This window comes from Polypterus senegalus, chromosome 5, assembly GCF_016835505.1.
Source record: "Polypterus senegalus isolate Bchr_013 chromosome 5, ASM1683550v1, whole genome shotgun sequence".
NCBI lineage: Eukaryota > Metazoa > Chordata > Cladistia > Polypteriformes > Polypteridae > Polypterus > Polypterus senegalus.
In genome coordinates, this window is record NC_053158.1 from 72,537,199 (window position 1) to 72,555,039 (window position 17,841).

Below are 17,841 nucleotides of genomic sequence, written 5' to 3' on the forward strand. Positions count from 1 at the left end.
TCATAACCACTTATTCCAGTGTGAAGTTCAGAGTGCATTAAATGTATGTCAAGAACTAGTCGTGGAAGAGAGTGCATTAAATATGACATACATAACTAGAATTTGAAAACATGTAAAAACAGTATAAAACTGAGAAAACAACCTACAGACAACCTGATTTCTTGTCAGTATGTTCTATCAAAAATAAATATAAATATCCCAAATTAGAACATTTTCAAGGTGTTGCAGTAGAAATTAATTTCTTACTAATATTCTGTTCACAGATTTGAACTGAAATGCTTGCTGATTAGTGTTGCTAATGTACCCTTTGTACCTCTTGTGCTTATATCTTGAAAAAGGTCATGTTACTTTGGGTATTCAGGGATCATCCGTGTTGGTGTGCAGCTAAAACATTAACAGTATCTTGTCAAATTCATGATGTTTGAATTGATAATGCTTAGTATGTTTAACACATATAGATACAGCAGTTCTGAAATTTGTAAGATAATTGTGGAATAATTTCCTAAAAATGTAAGCATGCACTTGAAAATACATATTGTGTGTGTGCATATGTAAACTGTGTGTATATATATATATATATATATATATATATATATATATATATATATATATATATATTGTCACAAACTCGAGACAGAGTCATATAAAGGTCTTTGGGCAGCCACCCGTATAATCTGGTTTCCTGGCTGCAGCCTACATACTGCACTGATGTGCACAATACCGAGTCCAAAACAGAACTGAGGGAATAGGGAAAAGGTGGAGGCTTTTAAAGGGGAAGACAAGAAGTGAAGTGAAAGGAGTCGGGCTCATGTAGGTCTTCTGCCATTGGTGCGAGCCCGGACGTGACATCACAAGGGCCGGAGCCGGCAAGGTCTCCTTCCATTGGCTCGGTCCCGGAAGTGATGTCAAGGGGACCAGGTGGAATCTCCCGTGAATGGTCTGCAGGCAAGGAAGAAAAAGAGCCAGTGTACTCTGCCACATCCCGGTATGTCTCGGAACTGTCTTTACTCAAGCCCTTTAGCTGCCTCCCATGCGCATGGGAGATCCACAAAGGGAGAAAATGAGTCACGTATTATAAAGTAGTTTTTATTCCTGAGCTATCAGCCCCTGCCAGGGACCTTCATCAGAGGATAATGCTTAGGCTTACAAGAATCAAAGGCAATATATAGAAAAAATTACATGGGTCTAAGTCAGCATTGTTCTCTGATGAAGGTCCCTGGCATATATATATGACATTATATATAATATATACATATATATAATATGCAGAAAAAAATAAAAGTAGTGAAAGCAATCTTACTATTATATTTATAAAAGAACACAATGAAAAATCTTACTGAATTTACTTCCTGTTTTTATTAGTACTGGGGTGTACCTTAGACAAATACATGTGAAAGCTGATTTAATCACTGAGACTATTTTACTGATAACAGTAACTATAGACTGAAAAGTAGGTTGCCATTTTAATAAATTTCACATCTCCTGCAAAATGTATGACATTGATTATTTACTTTTTGTCTAATTAAAGACATCCTGATCAGTGTTGACGTTATGTCATTTCATTGGTGAGCTCAGATGTTTTGTATTACCTTAGATGTAGGGCAGTATACAGAGACAGACTGGATGCTAGTCTTTTCTCATAGTGGGCCTGACATACATTATGTGCTATAACAGGTGGGTAATGCTGTTTATGCTGCTGCCCATTTGTAATTCTGGTGTATTGGAGGCTTGGAGGATTCTTGGTGACAGGAATCTAAGCTAAAATACAAAATTTGAAGCATGAAGTTTGATAGAGCAGCTTTTTTTTCTAGATCGTTTGAGCTTGGTTGTTTGCTTTTTTTCTGTTAAAAAGTAGGAATTATAAATGAATAGGTATCCTCCATTATATTTATGGGACTTTCGTATACAAGCAAACCAATTACTTCCTTTGCTGTGTTTTTACCACTAGTTATAGCAAAAGTATTTTTGTTGTTTTGTGTGCATAGGCTTCTGGATCTTACCACTGCAGTGAAATACCAAAATGTTGACCTGGGCAGCTGTTTGTTAGAGGAGAGGCCTAAGATTACTGTCCAACCTGATAATGAGGGACTTGACTCTGTAGTCCATCCAGATCCAACTCAAGTCTTACCAGTCACAGAATCTACTCTTCTGGAGAGTGCCATGGATCAGGACCTAAAAGAGACACAACTGACCAAGGTAAATGGTTGTCTTCTTTACAGGCTTTGACTGTGATTTCGCTGTTCACTAAACATCACTCTTCCAATTATTTTATTGCTTCTGATGAAAATGAACCCTCTGCATCCTTAAAATAATGATCAAAATGAAATAACTATATTTTGCACTTCAGATTTAAAAAAAGGGGAAATTTAGCTTTAAACACTCATATTGTGCTATTACATATGATGCAAAGATGAGTACTAGTTAATCAAATTGAAACAAGCATTTGTTGGCCAGTAAAGTCATTTTCATGTAGTTTGCATGCTTTCTGACACATTTGTTTTGTTTGTGTTTCTTTGATGTTTTCTTCCATAGTCTAAATATACTGTATGTTGGTAGATTTATTTGTGACCAATGTCTTACATTGGAAAAATACTTGCAGAACAGATCAAAGTTTATAAAATAAATAGAAGAATTCATGTAAAATTCCTATGTTACAATAAAAGCTACATCCACCAGGGGGTTTTGTGATACAGACAAGGCCCACTCATAAGAAGAATTACAACTGGCTGTGATGCCAAGATAAATAAGAATTAAATATCTTTTGGTTACAATTCCACAGGTGCTTATTAAAACAGATTTTGCTGTTTGAACCATGATGTTTCTAATTTTTTTTTTAAGTTATACTTCCAGACAGAATAGCACAAACTAAATAGACACATTCCCTGCGTCTACTTCAGCTATGGACAGGAAACTGCACATTTCATATTGTACAGCTTACTGTTTTGTTACTAAGGGTGTAGCTGCTGTGGAGATCCAGAGTTCTGCTTTCTGCAAAGTCTGTTATGCTTCAGAGGTTTTTTCTTCCAGAATTTGCATCAACATGAGGTTCTGTTCTCATTTGCCAGTTAGGTTGTAGGTTGCATTGGACTTTATAGCCTGAGGTTGTGTGTTCAAATCCCACCGCTGACACTGTGTGACCCTGAGCAAGTTGCTTCACTCGTGCTCCAATTGGAAAAACAAAAATATGTGTAAGATGCTTTGGATAAAAGCATTTGCCAAATAAATTTAAATGAATGAATGAAAAAAATGAATATGAATGCATATTGTTTCTATGTTAAATACTATGTGTTATTTTGTAGTTTGATAATTAGTACACTGCTCTGAGCCATCCAGTTGTAGACTGCAATAAAAGCTTGTAACCACATTCAGTGTGATTGCCCAGTACTGTTCAGTAACCACACTACACTTGCAGAGGGCAGCCATGCAAACTGCATAACCTGCTGAAGATTTTCTTTTCATTTTAGGTCACTAGTGTCTATTCCACATTTGAGTTAAGAGTGCATGGGCCAGCATTTGTTTTGATGGGGTCACAAACTCATTTACAATACAGTAATCCCTCCTCGATCGCGGGGGTTGCGTTCCAGACCCCCCCGCGATAGGTGAAAATCCGCAAAGTAGAAACCATATGTTTGTATGGTTATTTTTATATATTTTAAGCCCTTATAAACTCTCCCACACTGTTAACATTATTAGAGCCCTCTAGACATGAAATAACACCATTTAGTCAAAAGTTTAAACTGTGCTCCATGACAAGACAGAGATGGCAGTTCTTTATCACAATTAAAAGAATGCAAACATATCTTCTCTTCAAAGGAGCGCCGTCAGGAGCAGAGAATGTCAAAGAGAGAGAGCGCTCGCTAAGAAAAGCAAACAATCAAAAAATCAATACGTGCTTTTAAGTATGCCAAAGCACTGCGATAAAGCGGCATTTTGTAGAGGAGCGTCCGTATCCGCTAGGCAAACAGCCTCTGTGCAAACAGCCCCTCTGCTCACACCCCCTCTGTCAGGTGCAGAGAATGTCAGAGAGGGTGAGAGAGAGAGAAAAACAAACAATCAAGCACCGCGCGGGAAGCATATCATTGAGGAGTTTTAGTTAATGTGTAATACATGCTCTGATTGGGTAGCTTCTAAGCCATCCGCCAATAGCGTCCCTTGTATGAAATCAACTGGGCAAACAAACTGAGGAAGCATGTATCATAAATTAAAAGACCCATTGTCTGCAGAAATCTGCGAACCAGCAAAAAATCTGTGATATATATTTAGATATGCTTACATTTAAAATCCGCGATAGAGTGAAGCCGCGAAAGTCGAAGCGCGATATAGCGAGGGATTACTGTATTTGTGATTATTATGTATCTTTAAAGATTTTTGGTATACCAGTTTATTTTAACATGCAAAGCACAAACAATTGCCTTTTTTGCTACATATGTTTTTTGTTGATGTGAACTAGACAAACTGTTTCCTTCACACCATATTCAGGATTGGCTAGAATGTGGAGGTATATTGCTTTTACTAATTTGTGTGTTCTTCCCTGAAAACTGTAGTGTGCTGAAGAAGACATTCCTGGAACAGTCCCTAGTGCCTACCAATTTGGCTTGTCAGCAAACAGTCACATGGTGATGCCTTTCGATGAGACCACTGTGAAAAGAAAGTAAGCCTGCATTTCAAGTGTTTCACTTTCTTATTGCAACCACACACAGTAAAATGAGTGGCTATGGATTGGTAACTGATATTTCTTTTCTTGTTTATTCTCTTTTGAAAGAAAGTCCCTTCATGGGCATTTACTTTGTTTTTAGCACATCTCATGTTAAACATTGTTGCCTATTTTGGATGACAGATTTTGCCTCCTCCTTTGTATTTTTTCTTTAATTTGTTTTTTTGAAGTATATTTTAATTTTAGTGATTTTTTTTTTAAATCAAATAACACTCCATATACAACTCGAGTTTTACAAAAACAAAAAAGAAGAAAAAGAAAAAGGTTTGAAACAAATCAACCCCCACCCCTGTATTTTTTATTTTCTGCTGGTTACCTGAGCTTTACCCTTCCCTCCATGGATTCCATTGATTTTCTCTTTCACACATTGGTCCTTCATGCTCAAAAACCTTCCCTCATCCAGTTAGCAGATAATCAAGCTTATAGAAGAAAGGGGAAGATCCACCATGTGTAATATTAAAGAAGTATTCTTCTTTAAGATTTTGTGTATGGTCTGGGTGGAGTGGTGGCTCTGAGAGTAGGGATCCACACTGGCAATCGGAAGGGTGCCAGTTCATATACTGTAAATGCCATAAGTGACTCTACTCTGTTGGAGCCTTGAGCAAGACCCGTAACCTGCAATTGCTTTGTCCTGAGTATGATGTTAATCTGCATCCAGCCCAACAAGCAGGTCTTCCAACTTACAAGGAGAAGTTGGGGATTGGTTGAAGGTTTGGTACTCCACCCACTATAAAAAACCTCACCTGGTTCTGAGGTGTCACCCATTGCACTCGGGTCCCAATCCTGGTGGTTCGTCATGTGGTGGGTGTGGCAGTGCACAGTCAGTGCATGCTCCCAAGCTCTCTCCTGTTGTAAAGTGTGTACAGAAAAAGAAGAGCATTGCCCTGATTTTCTAACTGAACTGTTTGAAAGCTGTTTTGAAATTGTCTAGCCACTGTTAATGTAATACCTTTTTATGTTACTTTTTGCCTTGAAATATAATGGAGCATAATGACAAAGTCTGGTGGATATAAATCAGAAATGAAAGAAAAAAGAACAAAAAGTAACTAAGTTGTATTGGCCTAATTTACATCTTAAAAAAGCCCTTGTGTCAGTGGCGCTGTTTGCTTCTTGAGTAACATTCACTGCAGATATGATTCTATGTTTCATTTTTATATTTAATATGTAAAATCTTGTGTTTTGTTTCATTGCATGAACTAAGTGTTGCAAATTATGCTGCAGGCAATAGTATTGCATTATTAAGCAAAAGCAGATGGTCATTTTTAGTTTAGTTTAATTGAAAAAGCACAATATTTGCATATACTGAAAATGTTATTAAGTAATTTTAAGACTGTTATTAAGTCAGATTAAGATTAGTTGAAGTTTAACTTTATTTTGTTATATGTTTCTGAGTACATGTTTCAAAGACAGGACAGAGGAATTAACATAAATGTAGCAGAAGATATAAAAGAAACTCTACAGGAACTTAAAGTGCCGTTGCTAAATTTCAATGTTAACGTTTTCTAGCAAATAAATGGCTGCCAAAGGCAGAAACATCAAATGTAATTTTTAGTATATTGATATAATTAGAAGTTATACAGCACACATCCTCTATTCACATTCATGTTAGTCTTTATTTTTTTCCTTTTTCTGTCTCCATTAAATTAGGTTTTCCATACAACTAACTCTGCGAACATTTGCTTCAAGTGGCTTGGTTTATTTTATGGCTCATAAAAACCAGATGGATTATGCCACATTGCAGCTCTTGGATGGCCAATTGTATTTCATCTATGACCTTGGCAAGGGAGCAGCAGTAGTTACACTACCAGACATGATTAATGATGGCCAATGGCATACGGTAAGTTCCTCTTACATTATGACTGGTGTGTCATTTGTTAAAATGTCACGGGCTAGTAGGTGGCAGAAACTGATTGCTTGGATCTTTGTTTTTACTGAACTATTACTGTGCACTGTGCACTTCCTTTGGACTCAGCGTAATTGCCCCAGGTTATGCCAAAAGCATCAAGATGATTCTTCTTTCTTCTAGTTTCAGTGTGACTTTATTTCTTTTGTTTTAGTCTGAAAGATAAATGTGAACTGTTCACTCATATGTTGATTTAGTAAGAAGAATTTTCAAGTTCAGTTACTTATCTGCAATCCTCTGTTGCAATCATACCAGTATATAGTATAACAAATTTAGAAACTCCTTTATTTAAAATAGAATGAGTTATGGAACAGTTAACCAAACAAAAGAAAGGCAGACCCTTTTTCCACCATAAGAAAGAGACTGGGCAAAACGGCCTGCATGGCAGATTTCCAAGCAAATTGTTTAGACATATTTCAAATAATCAATACATAGAATATTTAGGATCTATTATTGTTAAGAGATATGTCATGTATAGAATCAGATGTGGCAGATTACAATAATATAAATTCATGTAGCATTTATTCTCCATCTACAAATTTGTACAGGATAATAGCTTTTTTTTTAAATTGTTAAACTGGTCTCACACTTCCTGTCCTTGCTTTCATGCTGAAACTTTCCTGATCTTTACAGGTCAAGACTGACTTTGCTAAGAAAAAAGCCACCATTGCCATTAATGGGAAAGAGTCACCTCCTGTCGGAGCTCTTGGGGATGGGAATTCACTGGATGTGGAAGGAAAGCTTTACCTGGGAGGACTTCCATTAGGTTACACAATCAAAAAGATTGGGAATGTAAGAATTCTTGTATAAGTGAAGAATTGTGGCTGTTGGTGCTATTTGTAAATTATATTTAATTATAGTTTTACTTTAGGTTATTGCCTCTTATTTATATATGTACAGTATTTGTTTTTTTGATTGTTTATTTATTTATTTTTTCAGGTGACATCCAGTATCCCTGCCTGTATCAGAAATATCATGTTAAATAATAAACCTCTTACTCAGGACAGTGCTACCTCAGGCCATGCAGTTGGTAGTTGTTTCAGCACAGCTCAGGAGGGCTCCTACTTCGATGGAACTGGATTTGCTGCTCTGGGTGATTTTTTCTTCCTTTCCAGTATTTAATCAATACCTTTTAAATGCAGCATTCTGTTTAGAATACTGAATGCCAGATAATGTGAGGACTTAGTGAAAGTGAGATATACTGTTGATGGTATAATATGATGTATAATAGGTTTAGATTTCCATGAATATATGTAAAACAAGTGGAAATATAATAATGTATTTTTGTTAATTAAATGCAGCTTATTTTTATATAACTATATTCTTAAAAATAGTTTCAATGCAAATATGAAGATATGAAAACATAAGTTAGAAAGTGAAAAATATAAATCTACAAAATGCTTGAAGGTTTTACAAAAGTTAATGCATCATTCGATACTAATTTGAGTAGTCAATCAAATTTCCATGCCTTGTGTGCCTTTTTACCATAGTTTGAAAACCACCTTGTTGTTAAAATGCGCCAAAGAAGAGATTCACTGCTGCCTGAATAGACATTGTTCTCTGATTTTTCAAGCATCAGTTGTCTTTGAAGACCTCATCTGCTCTTTCTGTGCTGCTCTTAATAGAGGCGATTTTAGGGGCAATTATTTTGGGGTGTCTGTGTCCCCATCTTTATTGTGCTTTTGCCATCTTCTGACACTGTGAACACTTATGTATCCATGTTTACATACTGTATACACTGAAGTTAGTGTGTGGTTGTCAGCAGCCTGGGTTTCCTCCTTTGCAGGTTCAGTCATTGTATGTTATTGAAATCAAGTGTCCCTGCCTTGGCTTTTTCTAGTACTAAAGTATGAATGCAAAATGTAATTGAGGAGGGTGATGGCATTTTATGGTAATTATAATATACTCATTACTTTTAATACTGCTCTTATACATGCATATACAGGAGTGTGCAAAAGTAGGTTTCAAGTTGTGAGTATGCAAAGTACAGAGTTCTCATACTATTGTTTATTAATTTTTGTATTATTTATTTGTATTGTCTTCTCATTTGTGTTCTTCTTATTGTTATTGTTATTATTTTGCATCCTTACTTAACAAGTAGACTACAAGAATGTGTATATAACGAAGACTGGCAATTTGAGCACTTACGAGATTATACCTATGCGCACTATGCCATTGTAACATTCTTTTGAGTTAATAAAGTTAGTAAAGCTACTGAATTAATAAAGCTATTGTAATAATCATGTAATAATCAATAATATAAATGACTATAAGCCTACTTTTGCCTACCTGTATATATATATATATATATATATATATATATATACACACACACACACACACACACAGAGTGTATATGTTTGTACAGGTAGCCAGGTGCTATAATCTTTGTTTTAAATTATTATAAAGCTAAAAGAGAGATACATAGATATATTAATTTTCAGAACATGCTTTCACAGAGATATAGGTAATACAGCCTATCCAAATAGTTACAAGTGAAGATTTCATTTTAGATGGGACACATGTCCATATTCAGGCAAATACATGTACCTACGCTATGCTGATTTACAGTTGCCTTTTATCACGACCCATATGGTCTATATTTAGGAGACAAAATCCTCAGATATGTTAGGATCATAGAGTTGTTTTGTCTAATTTCAATTTCACAGATTAACTGGTAAATTTAAAATGTTAAATGCTGTGTATACTGTAGTGAGCTGAAATACATCCATCCATCCATCTTTTATTGAACTCTTTAATCCATTTTGTGATCTTAGGGCCTCGAATCTTTTAGGCAGTGTTGGACTCAAGGGTAGAATAAACCTTAGATATGATGTCAGGAAATAACAAGTGATTTTTATTTTATGTGCTATGTAAGTAGGGAGTGTGAAACTCTAAGCTAAACACGTGCCCTGGTGTTTTGTTGTGTTGACTAGTGTACCTGAGTATATTTATATTATTCAGACTTGCTGTTCATGTTATTACAGATGTTTTTTAAAAAGGGGCATGGTTTCTTCATTTCGTTTACTTTACAAGTGGTCAGTGAGTTAACACATATTGAATATGGCTAATGCAGCAGTGATATTCATGGATGGGACAAAGTTTTGGGCAACAAACTTTTGTCCATATAGGCTTCCAACAAAGTCTTGCTGTGATGGTGACCATTTGTTACTTTGTGCAGACATAGTTCTATGATCTGGCCTGATTATGACAGATGTACAACTTGTTATTTCTTTTACGATGTAATTTTTAAACTGTTACAAAATATCTACTGTAAATGATCAAAGACCCCTATTGATATGAAGTAATATACAATTGCCATGTAGAATGCTTCATGCTGTTCTTTATCTTAGTCTACACCTTCCATGTACCATTTTTTATTCACTTCATTTGTTTTCAACTGACTGACAGCTAGCATTAGTTGCCTGGCGCTGCTGCCATGCTATTGGCTATTTTAGTTAAACAGGTGCTTAGCATTACTTGGTGCACGATCTGTATTGCAGCTCTACTTTTGTGCCTGTCAAGTTTTGACCAAAAGCCTTGTTTTTGGACATTTCAGTTTTTTTCGAACAGCACTTCTGCAGTTTTTTTTCCCAGTTAAATGTGTTGGTTTTTTTTTTGTATGCTTGTCTGTTTTTCACCTCCTCATCACCTGCCTTTTTTGTGTTGTTTTTCATTGATCCTGTACTGACACCAGCCTGCTTGTTGGTATCAATATCAAAATCAACATCAGTGTTCTCTAGCCATCTCTTTCCAAATAAACCCATTCGATCCTACAGCTCCAGTTGTTTCACATATGGTCTCACACTTGAGATCTACAAAGGATCTGGAAGTGGTCAGCATCACCGTTGAGCTGCAGCAACATGGCAATTCTTAAACATAACAACTTATCTGTTTAACTTTAAAAATCTAGTGATATTTGAATCTGTTAAATTTTAAAAAACAATTGCAATTATAATCCATTTACCTTTTTAAGTAACTTGAATGCTCACTGGAAATCTGATATTAACAACCAAAATGATTCATATCTGTTTGACTTTTAATACACAATTTTACTTACTTTTTTTTCTTCTTCCAAAATAGTGAAAGAAGGCTATAAAGTTCGATCTGATGTCATTATATCATTTGAGTTTCGTACCACTGCAGAAAACGGGGTCTTTCTGGGAATTAGCAGTGCAAAGGTAGATGCAGTTGGATTGGAGCTTGTAAATGGAAAAGTAGGTAACATCTAACTTTGAAACTGAAATCACTGCTATAAGCCTTATTATGGCACACTTTCATTGCAAAATGTTCTTACTCAGGTACTATTCCATGTGAATAACGGAGCGGGACGACTTACTGCCATTTCCAAAAATGCTGACTCAAGTCTCTGTGACGGAAAGTGGCATAAACTCCAGGCTAACAAGAGCAAGAATCGCATCAGCCTGACCATTGATGGAAGAACAGTGCATGTAGCCAACCCCCATTCCCACTCCACTTCTGCAGACACTAATGACCCAATATATGTTGGTGGCTATCCTGGTATGTATATGTAGGCAATGTTATGTTGATGGGAAGCAGGAAAGCATTTGGAGGAGATTGACTTACGTAAAACACACTTTACATACTATGAAATAACATTCTGAAATCTGCCTTATCCAATTCAGGGTCAGAAGAGACCAAAACCTATCCCAGCAGCATTTAGCACTCAAGAACACACTTTTCAATTCTGCTTTGCACTTCCCAAACAATTGCTGTATTCTCTTTTATTTGCCTATTTGAATATTACTTGGTAGTTTCCACAAATGCAGCTATTATCATGTAAAATGTGGCAGGGGGTTTACAGCTATTAGTGTACTTTTACCATCTAGAACCGCTTTACATGTAGGATGCTTTCTACACTAGTCTCTAGTGCTAACACTCAAAAAAGAGCTTAAGTAACACTGAATGAATAAGCTTTAGGGCTTATATACTGGCATAAGTGTGACATAAAAAAGACTCTGGGTGAAAGCTGGCCATTCACGTTCAATACAGCATGGCATCACCCAGTGTCACTCATTCTGACCAGTAGCATAACTAATTGTAAGTCCAAAAAAAAGCAGGAAGACTGTGTCCAGAATATGTATTTTGTGTTTGGCTTTAAGTAAATGTTAAAGGGGCACTCTAGCCAAAAATTATATTTTTGTATGTTACTCATGTCGTATAATCCACATATGAAATCAAAGTCATATGCTCACAATGTCCCAAACACATGCATTTTTACTAAAATATTGTTAAATATACCACTTCCGGATAATGCTCTTAAAAAAAATGGAACGTGCTTAGATGTGACCAAGAATTTGAATTGACGACCCACCTCTCCCCTTATTCATTGGTCAGGAGTCCATCCCAATGCAAACGTTGGATCCATTAGCTAATGTTGTGCTTCAAATGATATCAACAGTGTAAAGTGATCTGAGAGACATATATAACTAAAGATTAAAGGAAAGCGAGTGACAACCTTATAAGGAAGAGAATGTACCTCGGACATGAGCATACCCGAGATATTTTAACAAACAGAAGGTCAGTTCACTGACTGCTGAGAAATAATACTGAGGTACTCTTGCTGTGGATATGATTTTAAATATAACGATGAGAGGCAGGTCTACAATTCAAACGCCTGCTCAGGTCAGAGCATGTTCATTTTCGTTCATAAGAGTATTTCTTACAAGTGGTTTATCTAATAAAGTAAAAATACTGTACATGTATTTGGGATGTAGTAAGCATACACCTGGAAGATCTGATGTTTGGATTATGCAACATGTGAGATTTTTTCATGAATGTTTTTGATATTGTTTTCTGTTGTCCAGCATTGGTCACCATATATGCCTATTACATCAGAAACTTTGTTATGTTCTTTCTCAATGAAAACTTATGATTACAATTTTTTGACGTCCATAACTTCAAATATGACTTTTTTTTGGAGCATTTCTTTCACTTCTAGCTGTTAACCCAACTTTGTGAGAGGTAATAGGACCGACTGCATTGAAAATGGAGTAGAAGTAAAATGTATGCCTGTTAACAGATGTTTTGAACTAATTAATTTCAGTGCAAAACATGATACTGTGTTGGAGTATATCCAGGACTAACTGGCCAAGAGCATTTGTGCTTTGCCAGACAATTAATGGCCACAGAACATCCAATTCATGAGCTGAAGTCTTCATTCTGTCTGGCTTGTTCAATTAGCTCAGTTGTTCTCATGGATGGTGGGCCTTGATTAAGCCAATTGTTCCAGTCTCACAGTACATTCTGCGGGAAGGTGCACATCTGCATTTCAGTGTTGAATTACTATTATATACTAGTACATTGTAATATATGGAATTATATTTTACAGCTTATTATCAAAGAAATTGTTTAACATTCTACAACACTAAGTTACAATAACTAAAACAGTAGGGTGAAGTACCAGCAAATCTCTGTAAAATATTATGACAAACTGAAGTTTAATATTTCAGAAGAGTAGTTAAAATGAATTTAAATTATAGATCAGGACTGTCACAGTTGGCTTGACAGCAAAAAGATATAAAATTACAGTTAAACCAGGAGAAATCCTAAGAAAGCCAAGACCAGGTGACTATATAACATATCAGTATATTCTCAGACCATCTCATGGGGTGGCCAGAGCCTCACTTGACAGCATTGGGTTTAAAGTTAAAAGTAAACAGGGTCACAAACTGAGGGCTAGTTAACATGACATGCACGTCTCTGGCAATGTGAGAGGAAACCACAAACCCAGACAGATGTGCGGAGAACATGAACCACAACTGGGTCAATGAGGTAGCAGAGCTTACCGCTGTGTCACCATGCTGATCACTGTCTGTAACTTAATGCATGCCATTTTTTTTCCTAATGAAATAAGGTGGACAGATTTGAAGGTTTTCAGTGTTAATGATATCATGCTTTTGGGTCATTTGTTAATTGGGCGTCAATTGAAATGCCTGCTCTAACTGAGTGCTTCTGCTTCTGTTGCAGGTAATGTAAAGCAGAACTGCCTGACCATACAAACTCCATTTAAAGGCTGCATGAGGAGCCTCCAGCTTTCTAAAGGCCAAATTAGAGAAGCCTTTGACTTGAGCATGGCGTATGAGCGCCATGGAGTCTTCCCCCATTCCTGCCCCAGTCTGAGAGTCTGATGCTTCTTAAAGCCAAAGTCACATCATAATTGAACACTCAGGACTTTTACTGTATTGACTTTTAGCTGCCTGTTGTCTTTGTCTACAGTTTTTGATAAATTACATGTACTAAACTATTAAACACTGTAAATGAATGTGAGAGATTTTAGGAATGTCTGTACTTTAGTTATATGAGAAGTGGATGACAGCGTTTAGAACAAGATGCTCTTTTAAACACCCCACTTCTAACAGAAAATGTAACATTACAGTGAAAATTCAGTTTTCCAGTGCACTGCCACACAATATTTAAAGGGCCCAAATTGCTCCAATAACCCATGTCTTTAATTAAATAAACAATATAATAACAATTGTTAAGTTTTTGAGTGTTTTACCACCAAGTTGATGTTTTTGGTTATAGTGATTCAAATGAAAACTGTAAAGAATATTTAGGAATTATTTTTATTTCCATACTATATTCTAATAATAGGCTTGTGATCACAGTGAGAGAAGTGGGAGTTCAAAGCATCACGTTTAGATTGGCACAAAATTGGCCTAAACAAAGGAGGCATAGGGTTATATGGCATGAGAAAACTTATTAAAACTAGGTGTCAAAAATGGTGTCCCTGAGGGGTCAGTGCTATTTTAATATATATAAGAAAATTAATAACAAACTGGAGAAGTATGAAAATGACTTAAAAAATACAGACAGTGAAATAGCAGATGCTCTAAACTCAGATTTTTCTGAGGTCTTGAAATGTGAGGAAGTGGATAACCTCCCAGCAGTAAAAAGGACTACTAAGGAGGTACTGAGGGATTTAGATTTGTAGAGGGAGAAGTACTGCTTAGATTAAACAGGCTGAATCAAACCAGAACCAGATAATATTTACCTTTGAGTTCTTGAGGAGGTTAGTGAGTACATATATAAACAGTTGATGCATATTCTTAGGAAGTCACTGCACAATGGGGAAATTCTGAAGGACTGGAAAATGGCAAATATTATCTCATTATATAAAAAAGGGTGATCGGCAGATTCAAGTAACTATAATCCAGTGAACTTAATTTGCATCACAGGTAAATTAATCCATCCATTTTCCAACCCATTGAATCCGAACACATGGAGGTAAATTAATGAAAGGAATTATTACGGAAAAGAATGAGCTAAACATGACAAGAACAAGAATGTTAGTAAGAAGTCAGCTTGGGTTCAGACATTGGAGATTGTGTTTTACTGGCATGCTGGAATTCAGTGATTCAAGTGGAGCATATGGCATTATTTATCTTGACTTTCAGAAAGCATTTGATGAGGTGCCACATGAGAGGAGAGAGAGAAAGAAGAGGAATTTCAAGGTGCAGTGTGTAGATAGATGCCAAATTGGATAAAAAACAGGAAGCAGAGGGTTCTGGTGCAAGGAACTTTATGTGACATTGGTGATGTTAAAAGTGGCATCCCATATTGGTCAGTGCGATTTTTAATTAATATAAATGATTTGGACAGAAACATAAGTAACAAGCTCGATAGGTTTGCTGATGATACCAAGCTAGGTGGATTGACAGATAATTTGGAATCCATTGAATCATTACAGAGGGACTTGGACAGCATACAGGCTTAGGCAGATTTGTGGCAGATGAAATGTAATGTCAGTAAATGTAAAACATTACATATGAGAAGTAAAAATGTAGGTTTGAGTACACAATGTGAGGTCAGAAAATTGAAAGTATACCTTATATGAAGGATTTGGGAGTCATAGTGGACTCAACACTATCAACTTCCAGAAAGTGTTCAGAAGCCATTAAGGAAGCTAACAGAATGTTAGGATATATAGCACGATGTGTGGAGTACAAGTCCAAGGAGGTTATGCTCAGCCTTTATAATGCACAGGTGAGACCTCATCTTGAGTACTGTGTGCAGTTTCGGTGTCCAGGCTACAAAAAGGACACAGCAGTGCTAGAAAAGGTCCAGAGAAGAGCAACTATAATGATTCCAGGGCTACAGGGGATGAATTAAGAAGAAAGATTAAAATAGCTGAGCCTTTTCAGTTTAAGCAAAAGGTTAAAAGGTGACATGATTGAAGTGTTTAAAATTAGGAAGGGAATTAATACAGTGGATCTAGACTTGTATTTTAAAATGAGTTTGTCAAGAACACGGGGCCACAGTTGTGACCTTAAGGTAAATTTCACACAAAATTAGGAAGTTTTTCTTTAAACAGAGAACCGCAGACACATAGAATAGGTTACCAAGTAGTGTAGTAGGCAGTTGGACTTTAGGGACGTTCAAAACTCGACGATGTTATTTAAGAAGAATTAAGTGGATTGGACTGGTGAGCTTTGTTGGGCTGTATGGCCTGTTTTTGTCCAAAATTGTCTAATGTTATAATAATATACATACCTGTATACTGAGTGTTCAAAACACCAAGAGGGGCCTCCCCAATATTTGATGTAATATATGCATATCTCCATGATCGAAACACCAAACCTCCCCTCTGCATCTTTTGCCCTCAGAACTCTTGAGGTTTGGGTGGGACATTTACAGCCAAGTACTGTGGTAGACAGTTGGACTTTAGGGCCCTTAAAAACTCAACTTGACGTCATTTTAAAAGAATTAAGTGGATGGGACTGGGAAACTTTGTCGGGCTGAATGGCCTGTTTTCATCTAAATCTTTCTAATGTTCTAATAACACCAAGATGGTTGGATAGGGCAGATAATGCAGGCTGAGGCAAAATTAATTTAAATAAATGTAACGTATCTTACACATGTAAGTCCATCTTGTGAGAAGGATCTAAAGGTTGGTGTGGATTTTTCACTGTCGACATCAAGATATTAGGAAGGCTAGCAGGTTACTTAACCCAATGTGCAGAGTGTAAGTTGAGTTTTCTCACACACCAGGAAGGGTTCACTTGGAGTACTGTGTACAGTTTTTGTCTCCATATTACAGAAAAGACATACAGTAGCAGCAACTGGGCTGATTCTGGCACTGAGACATGTGAGCTATGAAGAAAAGACTGAAGGAGTTTTATCATCTCAGTTTAAACTAATGGAAATTAAGAGGGGACATGATTAAAGCGTTTAAAATTATGAAGGGAGAGAGTACAATGGATCTCAGCTGTTACTTAAACTCTTTCAAGGCAGGGGGTGACAAAAATCAATGTCATGGGGTAGAAGGCTGAAACTGTTGAGAGCTAAAAGTTGACAAAGCCATCTACAGTAGATTGTCTGCTTTTATTTACTAGCTAGCAGCAAAGGCCATAAAACAAACTGAGGCTCATGCACTTCAGGCATTTGTTCTCCTTACAACATAGCATCAAATACTGGCTGTCGCTCTCACTTGGTCAGCACAATAACTGAATGGCAATTTTCAGCTGCCTCTGAAAACAAAAAACATCTCAAAACCAGAACATCTCCCATTAAACCATCTTGAAGGCCCAAACCACAGTGATGTTACATGTAATGATGCAAGACATAAGGCCGGCAATGGACACTGTTATTAGTAAACAACACAGCCAGCGATTGAAATAAATGTTCAAAATGGTGCAACGTCACCGTCATAATTCCAATATAATAATTTGATAGAAACATTAAAGCCACATGTGCTAAAATTGCACAGTATATTTTTAAAAATGAAAAAACTAAAGCTGTGTCATACATGACTGCTCCAGACATTCATTTTCATAATCTCAGCAAGCTGTGGACAGTAATGACATGCGCCTGTGACTGTCAGTCATGTAATGTGATATGCTGACAACTGCTGAGCACTCAGAATTTCAATGGATGCAATGTGTCTGCATGGAAGAAGAATGTCAAGCACCTTGTCTGTCTGGCATCTTATTGTTTGTCACAAACCAACATCATAGAAAAAAAAAGGAACAAGAAGGGCTGAAACAGCGGCTGAGCTCGCCATACTTGGAAAGCACAGGCACTACTGCTGTCAGGTAGCACGTTACTTGACTGTCAAAATTCAATGAGCTGGCATTACTTGGAAGTATGAAACTGTGTTGTGAAGTTCTGAGGGAGGTGTGGAATTCATCATCCCCTTAAGGCTATTAGATTGAGTAACTGGAGTCATTAAGTGTGACACACTCTCTGACACAAAGTTGTG

At 36.6% G+C, this 17,841-nt stretch overlaps 1 protein-coding gene across 1 annotated transcript in view; it reads left to right on the forward strand.

Annotated features, from left to right (window-relative positions):
- Positions 1-14,115, forward strand: part of lama1 (laminin, alpha 1) — a 186,861-nt gene extending 172,746 nt beyond the window's left edge. The window contains exons 56-63 of the mRNA XM_039754802.1: positions 1,986-2,196; positions 4,545-4,651; positions 6,362-6,551; positions 7,251-7,409; positions 7,557-7,710; positions 10,701-10,834; positions 10,919-11,138; positions 13,608-14,115. Coding sequence (XP_039610736.1) covers positions 1,986-2,196; positions 4,545-4,651; positions 6,362-6,551; positions 7,251-7,409; positions 7,557-7,710; positions 10,701-10,834; positions 10,919-11,138; positions 13,608-13,768 — 1,336 coding nt within the window. The 3' untranslated portion in view covers positions 13,769-14,115. The remainder of the gene's footprint in view (positions 1-1,985; positions 2,197-4,544; positions 4,652-6,361; positions 6,552-7,250; positions 7,410-7,556; positions 7,711-10,700; positions 10,835-10,918; positions 11,139-13,607) is intronic.
- The last annotated feature ends 3,726 nt before the right edge of the window (positions 14,116-17,841 follow it).